The sequence below is a fragment of the Amblyraja radiata genome, chromosome 1, assembly GCF_010909765.2.
Source record: "Amblyraja radiata isolate CabotCenter1 chromosome 1, sAmbRad1.1.pri, whole genome shotgun sequence".
In the NCBI taxonomy this organism is placed as follows: Eukaryota; Metazoa; Chordata; class Chondrichthyes; order Rajiformes; family Rajidae; genus Amblyraja; species Amblyraja radiata.
Genome location: NC_045956.1, coordinates 11,180,531 through 11,202,338, shown reverse-complemented (window position 1 = coordinate 11,202,338; position 21,808 = coordinate 11,180,531). Strand labels below are relative to the sequence as shown.

At 41.2% G+C, this 21,808-nt stretch overlaps 1 protein-coding gene across 1 annotated transcript in view; it reads right to left on the bottom strand.

The window, feature by feature from the left end:
* lrba (LPS responsive beige-like anchor protein) overlaps nucleotides 1-21,808 on the bottom strand; it is a 672,999-nt gene that overhangs the window by 210,210 nt on the left and 440,981 nt on the right. The window contains exons 41-43 of the mRNA XM_033017677.1: nucleotides 20,834-20,936; nucleotides 19,583-19,698; nucleotides 13,638-13,750 (exon numbers count right to left, since the gene is read on the bottom strand). Coding sequence (XP_032873568.1) covers nucleotides 13,638-13,750; nucleotides 19,583-19,698; nucleotides 20,834-20,936 — 332 coding nt within the window. The remainder of the gene's footprint in view (nucleotides 1-13,637; nucleotides 13,751-19,582; nucleotides 19,699-20,833; nucleotides 20,937-21,808) is intronic.

Below are 21,808 nucleotides of genomic sequence, written 5' to 3'. Positions count from 1 at the left end.
TTTCAATTCAAGTATACGCCAATAATCTTACTTTATGTTCTTATCTTGAAACCGATTCAATAAATTATCTGTAAATTAATGAGATTTAACTAGTCAGCCGTCACTTTTTAAGAATCATATCAAAGGCTTTGTTGAATCCCATACACACTACATCCACAGACTTTTATCCGTAGCTTACACCTTCCGCAAAATTCTGAAAACTTGGTTAGGTTCACTGGACATGATCTGTCTTAAGAGCCTGTCCCACTTGGCGATTTTTTTGGCGACCGCCGGCATCATTGACTGATGTATTAGGTCACTGAAAAGTTTGGGCGTGACGTTTGACGAGTGGCGTTTTTTTTCAAGTGTCGCAACATTTTTTTTGCTGCCGCTGGATTTTGAAATGTTCAAAATCTTTTGGCGACACTGATATGAAGCCGGCAGTCACCTAAAAAAATCTCTGAGTGGGACAGGCCCTTTAGTCTTTGTTTGGTGCCTTTACTCAATGCTACTTGAACTCCTTTTACGCTCGTTTAGAGATGGGCAACACCACCCCAGGTCTGCCGACTATCGACAATACCGCCAGCGGGCTGGCTACCGAAGCTGAAGGGAGGAATGTGCACACATTCTCGCTGTCCGAGCACGACGCGAGGAGGGCTCTGAAACGGGTGAACACGAGGAAAGCTGCAGGCCCCGATGGCATCTCGGGGCGAGTACTCAAGTCCTGTGCTACGCAGCTAGCTCCGGTGCTCACTACAATATTCAACCTCTCCCTGGACAAGTCCATGGTCCCTGCCTGCTTCAAAAAATCCATCATTGTACCGGTACCAAAAAATGCCTCCCCAGACTGTCTGAATGACTACCGTCCGGTGGCCCTTACCTCGGTAGTCATGAAATGCTTTGAGAAGCTGGTGAAGAAACACATCTGCGCCTTCCTCCCTCGCAACATGGACCCGTTGCAGTTCGCATACCATCCGAACAGATCCACGGACGATGCGGTCTCCCAGGTTTTACACACCACTCTCTCTCATCTTGACAGCCAGAAGGGGGGCTGCGTGAGGATGCTGTTCATAGACTTCACTTCAGCCTTCAACACGATAGTCCCCACCAGACTGGCCGGGAAGCTACTGGAATTAGGGCTCAACACCCCCCTGTGTGTCTGGGCCCTGGACTTTCACACCGCCAGGCCCCAGGTAGTCAAGATGGGAGGGAATACATCGAAGTCCCTCACACTGAGCACAGGATCGCCCCAGGGTTGCGTCCTCAGCGCCCTATTGTACTCCCTGTACACACATGACTGTGTGGCTAGGTTCAGCTCCAACTCAATAATTAAGTTTGCTGATGACACTGAGGTGGTGGGCCTGATCTCAGACAACGATGAGAAGGCCTACTGGGAGGAGGTGGCTGATCTAGCACTCTGGTGCCAGGACAACAGCCTCCTCTTGAACATCAAAAAAACTAAGGAGCTGATCGTGGACTTTAGGAGGGCACATCATCCGAGGACTTACACACCATTGAGGATAAATGGGGATACTGTGGATAGGTTGAGCTGTTTTAAATATCTGGGAGTCCACATCTCTGAGGATATGACATGGACATCACACGCTGCAGCACTCGTGAGTAAGGCAAGGCAGCGCCTTTACCACCTCAGGCAATTGAGGAAATTCAGAGTGTCTCCGAGGATCCTCCAGTGCTTCTACTCAGCGGCTGTGGAAAGCATCTTGTCCGGAAATATTACCATCTGGTTTGGGAATTGCTCTGCCCAGGACAAGAAGGCTCTGCAGAGAGTAGTGCATTCGGCCGAACGCACTATGGGAACTTCACTCGCCCCCCTGCAGGAACTATACATCAGGAGGTGCAACTCCAGAGCCAATAAAATCATGGGAGACCCCTTTCACCCCTGCAACGGACTGTTCCAGCTGCTACGGTTAGGCAAACGCCTCCGTTGCCATGCTGTGAGAACGGAGAGGTTGAGAAGGAATTTCTTCCCAGAGGCCATTCGGACTGTAAACTCCTATCTCATCAGGGACTAACTTTACTGAACGTTTTTCCTTCCAATATTTATTATGTAAAAGAATATGTGTGTGTTTATGAGTGTGTTTATAGTTTGTTTGGTTGTTTGTTTGTTTGTTTGTCTTTTTGCACAAAGTCCGCGAGCATTGCCACTTTCATTTCACTGCACATCTCGTATGTGTACGTGACGAATAAACTTGACTTGACTTGGTTCAATTCAACCATAAAGTGCAACCTCCGGGTAACTCCTGACCTCTTCATTCCCTGCTGGCTACTTAACTATGGTGAGCTTTCAAATTATTTTCTTAATGCCAAATTCCTCCAGGATTGGTTATCTCTTCTGAGGGAAACCGTTCTGTTCTCCTTCCACAAACAGGCCCTGATCTTCTCTTGCACTGTTCCATTGCAGTGTTTGATTGTTTATCAATACGTTTCTGGGATACCTTATCTAACTCTGCGGTTTGCCAGGTCAGTCTCCTTTTCATTGTTTTTAGATTGTCAAAGCATTCCTCCAACCAAACCTTTTGTTTCTCCTCGATATCCCGCAGCTCCGCTCTTGCTCACCCTCCACCCATTCATAACAAGGACAGAGTTCCCCTTGCCCTCACCTTCCACCCCATCAGCTGACGCATACAACATATAATCCTCCAACACTTTCGCCACCTCCAACAGGATTCCACTAATGGCCACATCTTCCCATCTCCACCACTTTCTGCTTTCCGCAGAGACCGTTCCCTCTGCAACTCCCTGGTTAACTCATCCCTTCCCACCCAACCCACCCCCTCCCCAGGCACTCTCCCCTGCAACCGCAGGAGATGCAACACCTGTCCCTTGACCTCCCCCCTCGACTCCATCCAAGGACCCCGACAGTCTTTCAAGGTGAGGCAGAGGTTCACTTGCACCTCCTCTAACCTCATCTGTATCCACTGTTCCAGGTGTCAACTCCTGTACATCGGCGAGACCAAGTGTAGGCTCGGCGATCGTTTCACTGAACTCCTCCGCTCAGTCTGCCTTAGCACTTTAACTCCCCCTCCCATTCCCAATCTGACCTTTCTGTCCTGGGCCTCCTTCATTGTCAGAGTGAGGCCCACGTACATTGGAGGAACAGCACCTCATTTTTCGCTTGGGTAGCTTACACCCCAGCGGTATGAACATTGACTTCTCTAACTTCAAATAGCCCTAGTTTTCCCTTTCTCCCCATCCCCTCCCCCTTCTGAGCTCTCCCACCACTTACTGTCTCCAACTACATTCTATCCCTGTCCTGCCCACTCCCCTGACTCTCAGTCTGAAGAAGGGTCTTGACCCGAAAAATCACCTATTCCTTCTCTCCAGAGATGCTGCCTGTCCCGCTGAGTTACTCCAGCATTTTGTGTCTACCTTTTGTTTCTCACTACTGTTCCCTTTTCCTTTCCTATTTAACATCAATCAATGTATAGTTGTTCCATCTTATTGGGTGATGAATGGGATATGTTCCTAATTTATTTTAATAACAATGTCATTCAAAATAAAATGAACATATACAAAGATTACAAACATTCCTGATAAATGACACAAACAAAATGTCCAAATCAATACCCTCAGCCACAACTCAAGTGCTAAACAACATGAATGTCAGTAGACTAGAAAGTTTCTTTAAATTCTGGCATGTAAAATGTTGTGACACTTGAAGTTACAAAACTGTGATTCAAGATCTCCTAAACAAATCACTCTGCTGTAAATAAGACAAGAAATCACTTTTATGCATCCAGAATGAATTGGGATCATGTGGTTGAAAAGGAAAGTATGATTGCAAGGCATCCAAAATCCTAATATCTATTCTCAGATATTGCAATTTCAGAGAATATGCATGAAAGCCTGTTTTGGTAAGTATGACAGATCAGAGATCAAAACCAGTTACCAAAGAAGAGTAGATCTGCCAGACTTGCTACCAATAGTAGTCTCTATTTGCACTAAACTAATCCATTGTAGAGGTGTGACCAGACTGAAACTCACTGCCACCAACACCACACAATTGTTAAGAATCCACTCATGAAGCTACACAAGTCATAGTCAGTATATCCTGATCCCATCTTTTGATTATCTAAAGTCCGCAAAAAGATTAAAAAATGCACCATTAATGAACCAAAGACACTTTTAAGCTATGTGGAATTCACTAACTCACTAAATTTTCCGAAGAGAACTATGAATTAGCTTCAGCCCCATTAAAATGAGAAGGATGCAAGTAGATAAGTTAATTCACAGAAAAAGTAGAAAATGTCACAAGAGATGAAAAGAAAATAATATTCAAGGTATATGGAAAAACACAAAACTAATGAAATATAAAATCTATAAAATGTAAACATTGAAGAAGCCAATATACTAATACTTTTGGTGACAAAAGTTATATTAAATAAACACACAGGCACAGGGGTTCAAAATGATGGATGCACTCTCAACCTCAATTAATCTAAAATATAGCAAGTTTAGGTATAGGCTTCCCAGAATTAAAATGTAATAATAATGGCATGTTAAAAATGTGGATGAACCACAAGCATCCGAAGGAAGAAATGAAAAGAATTTCATAACGGAATGAAGTGACTAGTAGATGAAAATGAATTGACACAGACTTGGAATTGATGAGTAAAGTGAAGTGAGTGAAAGATTGATGTTATAATCACAGAAAGGAAAAATCAACCTGTGCTCAGATTTTCTCCAATAATCACCATGCTTTCTCATCATTGGCCATAAACAATAACGAAGAAAATGTTTGCAGGGAGTTGTCCACTTATTTGGGAAAGAAACTTGTTGAGCGATTTTTGTATTTGATGGACTTGTACAAATTTAGATGTGAGGTTGTGGTGGATACAGGATAAAATGGAAACATTCCACCATAAATCTGAAGTCCATAGGGTCTCATTAAAAATTGACCTTTTTGGAAATGAACATGAAATCTTCACAATGAAACTGGAGAAACATGTGTCCACTGTACAAGACATATTTTGCACCACTTGAAATATGTGTGCAAGAAGAACACAAAACAATTGTAATCTAGCCCTCACACGATTTTCTCTTGGGTAATATAAATAGTGGGTAATATAATTTAAGCAGCAGTGAATGGATCATTCTGTCCCAGGATTGAGCTCTGCACAGAACTTGGATGGAATGGACAATGCAAGTTCACACACAGGTTTTGTCACAACATTTCATTATTTATCAGCCTAAATATACAAATAGACGCTCCCGCCCCCCACGAGACCCGGGTAGATGGAGCTCGTCAGCCTGGGAAGGCAGTCCATCTAGGAGAGGGAAAACTCTGATTTAAAACCTCCACTGCCTTGTGGCCATATCCAGTCATGGAAAAGGCTACTGGAGTAAGCCTCAAGAAAATCCGGAGTCGGAGCCCCGAAGGCAGTTCGTCGTTGTCTCCAACCTCGCTCTGGCAGCTCCTGCGACAGCGCTGGTGCCAAACTGTAACGGCCCTGCTGTTCCTTTGGATCGATCAGCGACGTGAAGGGGGGGGGGTGTGCTGCATGGGCAACAGCCTGTCCTCCATATGACATTGCCCAGGCTTGCATCCGACCACACATCATCGTAAGCGACGCTGCTCTAGCCGAGGTTTGGAGCAAGCAGCCAACAACTAGGATGCATCACCCATGGTCAGCAATGACCGATGGGGGCCTACAAAATATGCAGCAATGTAAATCTGAGCTGTATGTTTCATATACTCAGCTGCTTTTTTGATTAATGGTAAATGGATGCTTAATATCTAAAACATGATGTGACCATAACTTTAATCATTTGTGACCATAATTCTATTAGTGTTAAAGTAGTTATGGAGAAAGATAGGACTGGCCCAGTTAAGTAAAGGTCCCATATTGGAGCAAGACTGATTTTGGAGGCATTAGGCAGAAATTTGCCGAGGTCGATTAGGTAAGACTGTCTGTTGGTAAAGCGGTGTCCGACAATGGGAGGTTTTTAAAAGTGCGATAGCAGGAGCTCTGGAGAGAAGGAATGGGTGACCTTTCGGGTCGAGACCCTTCTTCAGTCCGAAACATCTCCCATTCCTTCTCTCCAGAGATGCTGCCTATCCCGCTGAGTTACTCCAGCTTTTTGTGTCTATCTTTTTTTTTAAACCAGCATCTGCAGTTCCTTCCTCCACATGTGGTGAAGAAGGTATTGGGCATGCATGCCTTCATTGGGAAGGGGATCGAGTACAAAAGACGGTACATCAGGATGCAGCTGTACAAGTTGTTAGTGAAACCACACTTGAAGTACTCTGTGCAGTTCTGGTCACTAGGCTATAGGAAATATGTCATTAGGTTGGGAAGGGTGCAGAAGTGATTCACCAGGATGTTGCCAGGGCTTGGGAGTTATAGGGAGAGATTGGATAGGGTGGAGATTTTCTCTTCGGTGTAGGAGGGGTGACCTTATTGAAGTGTACAAGATCATGAGGGGCATGGTTAAAGTAAAGACTGGAAAGATAATTCTAAAACAAGAGGCATAGGCTTAAGTTCAGTTTAGTTTATTGATATAGCATGGAAACAGGCCCTTCGGCCCAATAAGTCCACCCCGACCCGTAGTTATCCCATACACTAGAACTATCTTACACACTAGGGACAATTTACAATTTTCCGAAGCCAATTAACCTGCACATGTTTGGAGTTAGGAAATAAACCGGCGGTCCATGGGTAGAATGAACAAACTCCTTACAGACAGCACCTGTAGTGCCTTAGGGTGAGAGAGAAGAGATTTAAGGAAAACCTCAGGGACAACTTGTTCAATCAGAGGGTAGTCTGTATTTGGAATTAGTTGCCAGAGGAAGCCATAGAAACAGATGCAATGTAAAATAAATTTGAACAAATATATGAATAAGAAGGTTTTTGAGGGCTATGGACCCAATGAAGGCGAATTAAATTAATCATAGACAAGGTGGGCCGAAGGGTCTGGTTTTGTACTTCATTGCTCCATGTCTGCATAAGAAGCTTCTGTTATACTGAAGAAGGGTTTCGACCCGAAACGTTGCCTATCTCCTTCGCTCCATTGATGCTGCCTCACCCGCTGAGTTTCTCCAGCATTTTTGTCTACCTTCATATATACTATCATCAGATTCTTCATCTTGATTATTAATCTTGGAAATTATTGATGTTTTTGACATCTTTAAAGAAACTAAAGAATTTGAATTAAGCCAAACATGGATGAAAACAACACACTATCAAATTAAAAGAAATTGATAAACTTTAGGGCTAAAATTGCTAATTATTGAGTTACAAAAAATAATCACTAACAATCTGCTGCCAAGCAACATTGTTGCATTGGTATTTTGTCCATTTTATGACACCAGTATTATATTTGAACACCTTAACTTTAAAAATAAAAAGGTTATTCCTGCATATAATTAATTTATATTTGTTTAACGCAGCAGAAAACAGCAGAAGAGTTTAGAAACATTGAATTCTATAGTGTAATTAATAAACAATTATTTGTAAATTATTTGCAAATCTGTATTTTCAAAGCCGATTTGATAAATTGAACAACTGCTCTTTTTATGATGTAAATAAATTATGGCAAATATTTTTCCTATATAATATGAACAAAATAAGGAACTGGAAATGTGTATTGTCCTCGTCTAAAATATATTAAAAGTTACAATATGTTATCAGCAATTCTCTTAGTTTCTATAAATGCTACACGAGAATTCTTCTGTTTGAACGTTACACGGGGGCTCAACCTTTTAGATGGATACTAAATAATTCCATGGCCTCATTCAATGTAGAGCACAGGAATGCACATGATGTAATGGCCAACCTTTTTCCATCTCCCAATTAAAATAGAAAACTGCTGTATGTGCAACATTACCCTGTACAACTTGGCAGCAACCTTTCCCCACAACAATGATTATTCTTCAAAACCACTTGAAAATTACTTTAAACTTCTTGAAATACTTCAAAATAACCTAATGTGGTGAAATACCGTTGATAAATCCAAGTTATTTTCCACTGATGCTCAATTCATATAGGAAGTATTTACCAATTCTGCCTATAATTATTAAAATAAAATTCACTGATAACTGAAGGTCAGTAATTCATGGAAGTGGCTAAGTTATTGGTAAAATTTGACCGTGAACAGGTAGTAAGATAAGATGTTGGGCTGATCATGGACCACAGAAGAGACCTACTCATGGTGGCAGAGGTCATGGCTGGGGTACTAAATGATCACCTGGCTCAATCTTTATGAAAGATGAAGATGCTGTTGGGGGTCTGAGCAGAAGAAAGATGTTGTTGAGAAACTAGATGATAAAGAGGACAAGCTAGAAAGGTTGGCTGTCCTCAGTGTGGATAAATCATCCAATCTGGATTGGAGACATCCAAGACTGCTAAGGAAAGTAAGGGCAAAACTTTCAAAAGTGCTGGCAGCAAGCTTTCAAATACCTTTAGATACATTAGCAGTGCCTGAGAACTGGAGAATCATATATGTTATAGGTACACAAAATTGCTGGGGAAACTCAGCGGGTGCAGCAGCATCTATGGAGCGAAGGAAATAGGCGACGTTTCGGGCCGAAACCCTTCTTCAGCCCGAAACGTCGCCTATTTCCTTCGCTCCATAGATGCTGCTGCACCCGCTGAGTTTCCCCAGCAATTTTGTGTACCTTCGATATTCCAGCATCTGCAGTTCCCTTTTGAACACATATATGTTATAGCTTTGTTTGAAAAGCTGTGAAAAATAAATTCAGGAATTACATATTAGCGTAGTTTACCTCAGCAGTAGGAAAGCATTCAGAAGCAGTATTCAGGGACACAATAAGCAGTAGTTTGGGCAGAAATGGATGGATTTGAGAAATTAGTTAAATGCAAATCATGTTTAATAATCATGAAAGACTTTATAGATTAGATGAGGGTACACGAGAAATGTGCAGTTGATGTGTATATGGATTTTGAAAAGGTTTTTAGTAAAATGTTACATAACACACATTGTCCAGATTGAAACCGGTACAATAAAAGGGACAGTGGCAGATTGAATTGGATCAGGGCAGCACAGTGACGCAGCTGTGGAGTTGCTACCTCCTGAGGCCCAGGTTCAATCCTGACTATGGGTGAAGTCTGTACGGAGTTTGTACTTCTTCCTGTGATCACATGAGTTTTCTCTGGGTGCTCTGCTTTCCTCCCACACTCCAAAGACATACAGGTTTGAAGGTTAATTGGCTTCTATAAAATGGTAAATCGGCCCTTGTGTGTAGGACAGTGCTAGTGTATGGGGTGATCGCTGGGTGTAGCGAGCCCGGTGGGCCGAAGGGCCTGTTTCCACGCTGCATCACTAAAGTCCAAAGTAAAATAGAAAGTTGGCTAAATGGCAGAGAGAGGGACAGAGTAGTTGTTTTTTGGAGGAAGAGGAAGTAAAAAGTGTTGTTCCCCAGGTTTAGTACTAGAACCAATGATTTTATTTGTATACATTAACGACTCAGAGGGTAGTAGGCATATGGAACAAGATGCCAGAGGAGGTAGTTGAGGCAGGTACCATAACAGCATTTAAAAGACACTTGGACAGATACATGGGTTGGAAAGGTTTAGAGGGATCTGGGCTAAAAGTGGGCAAATGGGGAATCTTGATCGGCATGGACAAGTTGGGCCAAAGAGGCCGTTTCTATGCTGTGACTGTGGAACAAATTTCTAAAGTAAAGAGGACACAAAACCTGGAAGCAGAGTGAAACAAGAAGATGAATGCAATAGAGTAGACAGATCAGTGGAATAAGGGGATAGATGCCATACTAGAAAGTCCATAGTCACATTTAAAAAGAGAATATATTGTAGGTTACAGGGTGCAATTTTAATGGGGTAAAGGAACAGATCTGGGCACACTTACATAAATCATTGAAAATTTAGGACAGGTTGAGAAAGTGACTAAAGCACAAAGATCTTACACTTTATGTAAAGAAACACTGAGTACACCAACAACAAAAAAGTTAAGATAAACCTTCATAAAACACTGCTTTGACCACAACTACAGTATTTTGTTCAGTTCAGAACCATACTTTAGGAGAGATCTGAAGCCTTAGAGAGGAGGAATCCTTCGCTAAGATGCAGAAGAGATCTGATGGAATCATTATAGGGAGGTGACACTTCCATTATAAAGGTAGACTGAAGTTATTGAGATTGTTTTCTTTGGAAGAAAAGACATTGAAACAAAATCTCACAGGTCATTAAAATCATGAAGGATCCACAAAGAGTTATCAGAAACTGTTCACTAATGGTAGAAAGACTAATAAACAGAGGCTTGAAGAGTGAAGGTGAGTGGCAAAAGAAAGAAAGATGAGTGGAAGAAATATTTTTTGGTATACACAGTAATTGGATGGGATCTGGAATGCATTGCCAGGGATGGTGGTGAATGGGGAACTGGTCTGAAGCAATGAAGGCAGAATCAAATCAAGAGATTATAAAGGGAATTGAGTAAGGGCTCCGGGAAATAAAATAATATGGGGAGAGAGTAGGAGAGGAAGTGAGCGGATTAGTCTTGGAAGGAGCCTGCGTGGACTCTGTGAGCAAAATAGCTTTTTTCATACTCTAGCATTTTGCCAATTCTAAGATTTGTTGAGGCCAAATCTTGCAACATGGATATTATCATTTTCCACTTAAACCCAACATGGAAAATTAGTATTTTATCAATCTCCTTTCAAAAATCAGTGAGGGAATGGCAGATGTCATCAAAATATCAGTAACGTTCCTACACACAAATAACTTGCTTACTTTGGACACTGCAAATCCCTTTCGGCTCCAGACTTCAACATAGCCCTGATTCACATTTGCACACAAAAACATTGCTGGAGAAGAGAAGAAGGCAGCTGCCCTCAACATTCAACCAAATATGCCACCAAGGTTTAGTTACCAGGGGACAAATAAAATACTTTCCAATGGCAGAAGCCAACAATAATGCGAATGGTCTAGAAATATTACTGCATTGCTTAATATGTCGTCCCAACCCAAACCATACTGATGTGTGGGGAGCACACTTCTGGAGTTTGCCACATTTAGGATTTGACACAGGTTTGTTATACATATGCATGGAGGCCGCTAATTAAACACTCTGATGATGAACTGTAGGCAATGCTCATTGTGATGTTTGTCCATGTATGAGGCCACACATGCATTTAGGCATGAAAATGATGGCCCAAGTATGCATTAAGTAAAGGAAGTCCAACCTTATCTCGTCCACTGACTTTCAAGCAGATCCTCTTTTCGGTGTTTTTCTTTGTCACTCCCTTTCTCGGCTGATTCCCACAGGGTCTACCAGCTGCTTGATTGACAAAGGCCCTTCCACCCTTTCTGGCATAATAAACTGTCTATGCAACCCTAAACGACTGCCTCCACATCTATCATCTGATAGTCCAACATTCCTTACTCTGTTCTAATCAGTTACATAGATACATACATAGATACATAGACGATAGGTGCAGGAGTAGACCATTTGGCCCTTCGAGCCAACACCGCCATTCAATGTGATCATTCCCCGGTCAATCCCTAACACACCCCTTGTAGGTTGCCCATTTGCTAAACCACAACCTCTATCAGATGATTGTCTAGTTTGATTAAACAACCATGTGCTCCTTTCCTCACCCGATCTCAATATTCAATCTCTCTTCCAAGCAACCACTGCCCAAGTACCTCACCAGCCATCTCTCCCAAACCAGTTTATTCCTCCTAACCTTCTCAATCCTGCCTCAAGTCCAGTGACCTCTCAATCTCTCTCTGTATTGACTCCCAATCCTTTCATTACTACCCATCACCCACTCATTTTCAATTCACGGGTCAGAAATAAAACCGTTGTACATATGAACAAACTTGTAAATTAATAACAGAAATAGCTGGATAATGGAAAACCTGGTGTGCACACGTTGAAGAATGCTTACTGAAACAAAAAAATGCATAGCTACCATGCTTCCTCATGTTTCTCTCTTTAATCATTGATATCAAACAGATCAAAGTAGAAAGGAATACATCAGGAAATAGTCAAATATTAAAAAAAACTCGTGGCTATACAATATAACACATAATATGTAAGTCATTCTTGAAACTTTCTCCTTTCCAACCAACTCATTTCAACATTCAGCTAAAAATCCATAGAATTCTAGAATTCATCTTTGCTTGAGAACTGATAGTATGTAGCAACAACAAACTTGATGTGAGCAGGAAATGTGGATATGAAATTCTGTCAGTGAAACGTTCTTCCAGCTAATCCGCGATCCCAAAGATGCAGGAAAAGGACAAAGAGCAAAGGTCAGAAGAGGGTCATGTGTGGGAGGAAAAGAAGGCCCATCTTGAGGGAAGGTTGGGAAGAACTGGAAGGCAAAAGGGGTAAAGTGGAAAGGAAAGAGGGGCAGTGTAGCCACAAATGAGGGCAAACCAGCAGAGTGGAGAGAGGGAAGTAAGGAGATTAGTAGAGCCACAGGGCAAGATGGAAACAAGGGAGCGTGCAATTTAGCAAAGGGATGGAGGAAGGAATAGGGGTGCAAAGGATGATAGAGAAACAGAAAACAATTTAGTGAGTTTGAAAGAGGTTCTATGGAGGAGATACACAGAAGAAGGCAGAAAACAGAATGAGGAGTACAATGTGAAGATAATGCAAGTCCAGTAACATCTATATTAAAAATAGGTATTTAACAAGAACCCATTACAGTCCGTAACCGCAGCAATCTTGGTGTCATCTGCAAACTTACTAACCAATCCGTCTTTGTTTACATCCAAGTCATTTATATATATATATATCACAAACAGCAGCAGTCCCAGCATAAATCCCTGAGGAACTCCACTGGTCACAGGCCTTCAGCTTGAATGTTGTCCTTCCATCAGTAAGCCAGTTTCAAATCCATACAACCAAGTCTCTATTATTCCTGTGCATCTTAATCTTCTGGATCAGCCAACCATGGGGGACTTATCAAATGCCTTAAAAAAAACAACATCACTGCCCAACTCTCATCGATCACCTTCGTCACTTCTTCAAAAAACTTGATCAAGTTAGTAAGACACGATCTGCCGGGTAAAAAGCCTTGCTAACTGTCCCTAATTAACCCATTCCCTTACAAATGGGAATAAATCCTATCCAGAAGAATCCTCTCTAATAGATTCCCTACCACTGAGATGAGGCTCACCAGCCTACAATTGCCTTGGATTCGCTTTACATCCCTCTACATTTTAAATAAAGAATCATTAGCTAGTCTCCAGTCCACCGGGACCTCACCTGCGGCTAGCGAAGATGCAAAGGTCTTCGTCAAGGCTCCCACAATCTCCTCTTTCGCCTCTCTCAATAACCTGGGATAAATCCCATCGGGTCCTGGGGATTTATACACCTTATGCTCTTCGAGAGCCCCCAACGCATACTCTTCATTAGTCTCTTACTGCCCTTGCATATTAGTATTCTCCACACAGATCTCACTGCCCTCCATGTCCTCCTCCTTGGTGAAAACAAAAGCAAAGTACTCGTTTTGTACCAAGCCTACATCCCCAGACTCTAACCAAAATTCCATCCATTGTCCTTGCGACAAAAGAAAATAATTAACGGAAAAGTTATGACTAATGCAAAAAAAAACCCAGACGATGTGGGAATCAAAAGGGAAGTACGTGCATCGCTAGAATCTTAATGTAATATCAGGTAGTGTAAAAAAATTGAAGACACATTACCTTGGACAAATCTCTGAAATTGCTTGGCAGAGTCATATCCAACTCCTCCGATTCATAATTAGTAATCACCCAAGGAAAAACCGGATACTGATTTAAGTCACTGTATGTTCGACCTCAACAGAAAAAGAAAATCATTTAATTAAAAAAAGGATATTCATTTAGGAAGAAAAGCTTCAAATTAGTTGAAAATGCAAACTGTATGATTCTTTTAATATAGGAAAACAAATATACAATTTCAGCAGTTTACATAAAAGTACATATACGTATAGTATGGCTCCAACTAGTAGATGACAAATGGAAAAGTGACTTCCATGGCCAGTGCATCAAAATTGTCACAATCAAGTTGAGGGGGTGAACTGAAGGAGGAGAAAATCAATTAACAGTCAACAGATTTCTAGTCAATAAGGAATCAAGGAAAATGGGGTTATCAAGGCAAGTAGTGCAAAGGTGTGATTAGTTGTGACTTGATTTAATGACAGAACAGGTACATGTGGCTGAACGGCCTACACCAGTATTTCCCATGTTCTTACGCCGACCTCTATCAATCTTATATCCTTCCTATAATCAAACATTTCAAGTTTTGTTGTGTAGGAGAAAGTAGACAGTGAAGAAGGGTATGGGAGATAGAAGAAATGATTGTATATTAAGGGTGACAATTAGAGAAGGTAAACATATTAAGGGAATGAGGAATGAGTTCTCAAGAGAAAAACAAATTGCACCAACTGAAGACACTCCCGATGAATGAAAACGATGCTAGAAATCTGAACTAAAAACAGACAACGCTGACCAAGCTCACAGGTGGTTTCTGGATTATGGAAGAAAAATGTGACTAAGACACGTAGGGTTATGTGGATAAATAAAGGTGAAAATTTGTTTTGGGACACGAACTACAAACAAATATGACATGGTGTGGGGCAGAGTGCAGGTATTTGGGCACTGGAGAAATTATACTTTGTGAAGGATAAACCAAGATTGTCAGCAAATACCACCAGAGTCTTGAAGTTGCAAAGGCAGGAATAAGCGGTGGTGGGTGTGAAATACCTTTGGAAACATGCTAATATCAGGGTTTAAGAGGGTATAAATCTTTACACATGGGTGCAATGGAACTCCCTGAGCATAGGTCGATAACTGAAGGTTGTGGCACAACCTAATGTTCAGCTGAGCACCAGACATGGACCTCTACTGTGCACAGTGTGCTCCTCATGGGGTTTGACTGGTTATTTCAAACTTCTGGAAATTCTAATGTTTCTCAGGCTGGGAAATTCATTCACATAACTAATACCAGGTTAACCAGTATAAGTACAACAATTCGATTGAAACCAATGGGTGAAAGCAGTTGTTGACAAAAAGGTAAGAAAAGGTTTTTTATCTTATTTAACAAAGTCATTTAAAATGATTTATGTGCATGTGCATGTGCGCGTGTGTGTGTGTGCAGTCTGAATATTAAAATGCTTTTTAAAGTCATTATTGATGGATCCACCTGACAATTTAAACATGGCTTTGACACATGTTAAAGATATGTTTTTGCCGCAGGAGAAGTTGTTCGGGGTCACTACAGTCTTGACCAAAAAGGGTCAAGAGTCTTGACTTCAGTGTATCCTTATGGGCCTGTCCCACTTAGGTGATTTTATGGGCGAATACAGGCGACTGCCGCAAAATTTTCAACATGTTAAAATAATTTCTGGCTACCATGGCGACAATTTTATGCTGTCGTAGGTTGTCGTAGGTTGACATAGGTGTAGTCGAAGGTTGTCACCAAGTGTTGTAGGTGAATTCCATTAAAACTAGTCCCTGGCAGACGCCTAAAGAGTCGCTTAAGTGGGACAGGCCCATTATTATCTGGGCTAGCCTACTTCAGTTAGAATGAGATTCAGACAAGAATAAGGAATTTTTGGTAGGAACCAAACAAAAGGCCTCGCCTTTTTAGCAAAGATGAGAAAAGTTCTTCTTTCAACTGAGTTATGGCCCTGTCCCACTTAGGAAACCTGAACGAAAACGTCTGGTGACCCAAGGTTTCCGTGAGTCACCAGAGGTTTTGGTCACTCACCTGGAAAGCCTCCACCGAAGCGTGAGCTGCATCTACTGACCAAAGATCCTACAGGATCTTTGCTACCGACCGCACACACACACACACATCGCGAAGGTGGGGGCCAGGGACAGCAGAGGAACGCTGTCTGCGCGATGAAGAGGAAGGTAAACGGCTGCCACAGAGCACAGTAAGTCCTTTAGAGAGTGCGGGAGGGAGGGAGACAAGGGGAAAGAAGGACAGAGAAGGGGAGAGAGAAGGAGGAGAGAAGGGGAGAGAAGGGGAGAGAAGGGGAGAGAGAAGGGGGGAGAAAGGGAGAGAAGGGGAGAGAGAAGGAGAGGAGAAACCTTGTGTGGGGCGCAAGGTCACCAGAGGTTTCCGTTCAGGTTTCCTAAGTGGGTCAGGGGCTTTACTGCATTGTTAGCTAAGGACATTGATGTGAGGACGATACTGGAGAATAACATGGGTTGTAGATATTGTAACTTTAACGGCACTAATACGAGAAATGCTGCCTGTGCAAGTGGCTGCATTGTTGTGGATGGGATGTCAGAAATCTTCGGGCGGAGAAACAGCTTAGCAGGCGGAAGATGTGTTCTTCTCCTAGACTTTGAAGATAATGATTATGGCGAAGGCAAAAAAACGATCGAGGATACATGTTTGATGATGGAGATGATAACATCATGAAAGATAGTGTCATCTATGATAAGAAAACTAGATTGGTAATGATCTGAAATGGGGGATAATAGTTGGCTAAGAGATGGGAGACTGAGAGCAGACTGCAAGACCTCTACAGTTTTTAGGTAAAAGAATTAAAAGCTATGAACCAATAGTGGAAGTTGGAATACAAATCAGTTGTATTCTGTTCCAGTGATTTTTCACAATTTAATCCAAGGCCATAGAGATTAAACATGCATTTCATTTTATAATAAACTCACATCTTTTTGTATTTTCTACAAGAAATTGATTTACAACTTGAAAGCAACTTGTACAAGAACTTAAGATAGGCACAAAATGCTGGAGTAACTCAGCGGGACAGGCATCATCTCTGGAGAGAAGGAAAGGGTGACCTTTCGGGTCGAGACCCAAACTGAGAGTAGCATGTTAATTCCGGATGTTCCTTTCAGCAACGTCTGAGAGGTCAGATTAAATTCCTGTTAAATTTGCTAATCTGATACATGAAAATAATACATTGCAGAAATCATTTTTCAAATTACATCTGATGACATCAAATGAAAATAGCGAGTTTTTTTTAGGTTTATGAACTGGGATCGAACTATTCCCCCCATTTCTGCTTCAATTTTCTCATTTTTAATCAAGATATTCATCTAAACCAGCATACTCAAGGCACAAAAATATTTTAATATTAAGTAAGGTCTGAGTAGTAGACAAAGAAATAATGTGACATAAATCAACTGAAGGAAATACATGCTAATGGGATGCAACAAATAGAATTTTAACTACTATCCATTTATTTTTCTCTCACAATAACACATTGTTTATGTGTTATCCAGCTGACATACAAACTGGAAGACAAGCACCTTATGTTCTGCTTGGGCAGTTTCAAGTAATATTCCTCTAACATCCCCCACCCCTTCTCTTTCCTGATGCATACATATTTCTCCCATCCACCCCCCTGGAACCCTCTCCCTTTTCCCATTCCTGAGGTCATTTCCCACACCTCTCATATCCGGGTCTACGATATCCTTGCCTCTGGCTTTACTTTACATTCATTATCTGACATCCTTTTATTCCCTTTTCACCTCCACTTGGTCACGATCTCCACCCATCTGCCAGTCAACCCCCGCCCATCTCTCTTGCATCCACCTATCACTTGCCAGACTTTGCACTACCCCCAACTCTCTTTCCCAGCTGCTTCTCCTCTACTCCCCCCCCCCCCCCCCCCCCCAAACCTGAATTATTATCCATTTCCCTCCACAGATACTGCCTGCCCTTCTGAGTTCCTCCAGCACTTTGTTTTTCCTCAGGATACCAGCATTTGCAGTCTCCTGTGTCTCCTCTATTTATCCTCCACATTGATGTGTTCATTTCCTTCCAAATGTGATATCAGAATGAATTTAGTTATGAATTGAATGCTTCAAACTGCACTGCGGTGATAGTTAATAAGATTTTCTAAATTAAAAACAACATGGGCACACACATTATAGAGTCATAGAGTGATACAGTGTAGAACAGGCCCTATAACCACCAGGGGCGCCGGGGAGATGACAGTCCTGCCGGAAGTCTGTTCGTCTTTTCACTCTTTTTGTTATTTTTTAGTTTGTTAACAGTTTGGTTTTAATATTCTTCGGTTTGTTTTATGTGGGGGAAGGGGGGAGGGGATTGGGGAGACTTTTTTTCAGGTTCTTACCTTCCCGGAAATGTGATCAATTTTCGGATCACATTCTCCGGGCTCTGCGGCCTTCCATCGATGGAGCTGGAAGCCTCCTCGGACTGACTTTGAGCCCTATTGCGGTGCGCGGACTTAACATCGGAGCTGATCCCTTGCCTGGGATCGCTCCCACCGCGGAATCAACACCAAGGGCTCGCAGTCTCGGGTGAGGCTGTCGGGGGCTCCAACGTCGCAGAAGGTTTGACCAGCCCCGACGCGAGGTTCCATCGGACTTGAACTTTATTTCGCCTTCCATCACAGTGAGGAATGTGTAGGAGTCGCTGTGATGGATGTTCATGTTAAAATGTGTTTTTGAAGTGATCTGTTACTTTTAATTGTATGACTGACCTGGCCAATGAAATTCCTCGTATGTTGCAAAACATACTTGGCGAATAAAGTGTGATTCTGATTCTGATGGCCGAATTTGCCCACAACGGCCAACATGTCCCAGCTACACTAGTTCCACCTACCTGCGCTTGGTCCATATCCCTCCAAACTTGTCCTATCCATGTACCTATCTAACACTCTCTTAAACGTTGGGATAGTCCCAGCCTCAACTACTTCCTCTGGCAGCTTGTTGCATACACCCACCACCTGTTGTGTGAAAAGGTGACCCCTCAGATTCCTGTTAAAACTTTTCCCCTTCACTTTGAACCGTTGTCCTCTGATCATCTGGTCTTTATATGCTTTAACTACTGGAAAAATTATACAAATTATATTTTTCAAATTTACGACAAAATAAAATTGATCAATTAAAGAAAACCAAACTGATCTTAGTGTCTAACAAAGTGGATAACAATGGTATTGTCATAGTTGGAAAACCTTGTATTCAGCAAAGGATACCAGGTTGGCAGTACTATCAAAACCATACCCACCTCACAATCTATGAGATATGTGGCCTGACTGAAATACCGAAGGTTTTAAAATGGATAGTTAAAACCAAATCCAAGTGATATATTTGAGAATGCCACAAACCATAAAGCATGGCAGACGCAGAGACAATTCAGAAATAATTATGTTATACAGAGAATGGCAGGTGTGAGGAGTGGACCATACATGGAAGTAGTGGGCAATGTATTTACTTTGGAAAATAGTCAACTGATCTCTATTAGCCATTCAACCAAATGGATAGCTTTACATTCAATTCTTTAGTTCAGCTTTACTGTATAAAAATAGCACATGGTTAAATGGTGAACAAATAAAATAGCACTAAATAATGTATAGTTACGATCAGTCTATGTTTCCCACTTAAAATAGTGGAAACTCAGATGTTATAAATTCTGTTTCCTTCTGATTTCCTCCACTTTCATGCTGGATGTTTTCCAGCAGGCTTGCAGACTCTGTTTTCAGATAAATGTGAACACCAGCTTCAAAATCTTTCAGACCCTTAACTTGCAGCAGTTTTCATATCATATATTCCTCTACCTGTTTCCAGCAGTGCTAGTTTACAAAATCTTATGTCTGATTCCATTAGTTTACTCGTAATTTACAAACAACGCTATTTGAAATAAAAACTTCAATATTCCTTACCAGCTACTGTGTTGAGAAACATGAGGTATTCAAAGTTGGAAATTTCTCTCCTCTGCCAACGCTGCATCATATTGGATGCTTTAAAAAGTTGGCGTGGATTAGCCAGGCTGATTCGTCTGCAGGTCATGCACAAAATCAAAAACATACAAGTATCTCAGCAGGTCATATTTCATTGTAGTACAATAAATGTATAGATAACACAATTTAAAAGTTGCACAGTTTAAATTTGCACATATCTTAATGGCAATATGTAATAGCAATATGTAATTTTTCGCAGATAACTAATATAACTACCACCTTTCTGCATTAAGAGATTTGGCTCCTGTCTTAGTAGTCTATAGAAAACAGATTGCAGTTTCTAAATTTGTGCTTCAACCTGGTTTGAAAAAGGAAGAGCCAAAATGAGCAATTGTATCACAATTCAACTCAGATTAATTTAATGCAATATTGAAATACAAATCCACTATACTGCACAAAAAAGTAAATTAAAACAGCACTTGTCTCAAGGAAAGCTATTGTAAAACTAATTTACAGCCTCCTTGAAACTAAATAAAAAGTGCAGACTGTGTACTCAACAGTTAGCAAATTGACCTAGTTTCTCCATGCTTTACTGAGAATCAGCTGCAAATTCAAATTTATGAATTCATGGCCATAATGTAAGTGAGCATAATGAATGCACAAGGAAATCACGAGAACTTTTCATAGTTTGGTTTATTCTGTTCAACTTTCCCCAGCACAATTTTAATAGTCTTTCTCGTGGCATCTGAAAACATTCAACACAAACAGAATGGGTCTGACAAAAATTATAGTTGACAGCAACTGGATATTGTCATATGGCATGATTCGCATTCTTCTTTACTTTTGAAAGCTAGTTTGCTCAGTTTCACAGCTGCGCTAGTTCAATTAGTTCAACAAGGCCAAGTTGACACAATGCAGTGCCATTTTAGCACTGATTTATGGATTTGGCACTACTACACTATATGACAAAATAAATGCATGTTACATTTTAATGAATGAATTTTTTTTACAGTAACAGAATAGAATCCGAGGGTATTATATGTTAATATCTTCAAAGATGAACCAGGCTCTCAAAACCCGCCCTGGGGTTGAGCAAAATAAATGTATTTCTGTAACAGGAAAACAGCATATACTTTGCAATATATACTTTTAGGAAAGGGAGAGGAAAAAATACAGAAGACTGCTCTGTAATTGTAACACCTCTGGAAGCAAAGGAATAATTTGCCAACGCACCTGGTTTGGGGTAGTCCAAAACCTGTGCCGACTCCAACACGGGGCAAACAGTGAACGACTTTCTTCACTGTAGCTTGGTCTGGGAAGTTGAACATGACAGCAGCTGGCAAAGAAACAAACAATAAAAGAACATTTTTTAACATGACATCACCTTCTGTGATTTATATTGCAGTTTTTTTTGTTTAATAGAACATCTCTTTGCAATTAGATATATAACAGATGCAGAATTGCAAGCCCCTTTGTCTACACATAAATCACAGTTTTCAATGGGCAACGGGTTATTTCCGTTTCCCCACTGAAATTCATTCCCAAAAAAGATTTCCTGCTGCAAACATGACCATGGATTTAAACAAACTTTGCCGCATGGATATCATCACAAAGTTGGAGTAGTCTACATCAGAGATTTGGTGGAAACATGTGTTGCAATTCTAACCCATGCTGGGTCAACAAATCCATTAACTATTGAACAGAAGAGTTCAGTTACAATATTGTACCTTTTATTGAGATATTCCAATGCATACATTTAGTATGAAATTTATACACTCCAGAAGTTTTCTCAGGAATTTTGGAAATCTAAAGTACTTAAGAGTTTTTTGGAAGAATATTTTGATTACCTGTTAATTATTTTGGGAGAAAAAAAACAATGTAAAAATCAAACAGTATGTTTGATTGGCGATTGTTAATGATTGGTACCGATTACGTTTGGATTGTGATGAGGGCACCACAATTATCCAGAAGATAAATAGATGTAAAGCCTTCTCTCTCCCACTTCAATAGCTTCAAGTAATATAAAATTTGCAAGAAATGATGGGTTCATAGAAACATAGAAAATAGGTGCAGGAGGAGGCCATTCATCCCTTCGAGCCAGCACCGCCATTCATTGTGATCATGGCTGATCGTCCCCTATCAATAACCCGTGCCTGCCTTCTCCCCATATCCCTGACGCCACTAGTCCCTAGAGCTCTATCTAACTCT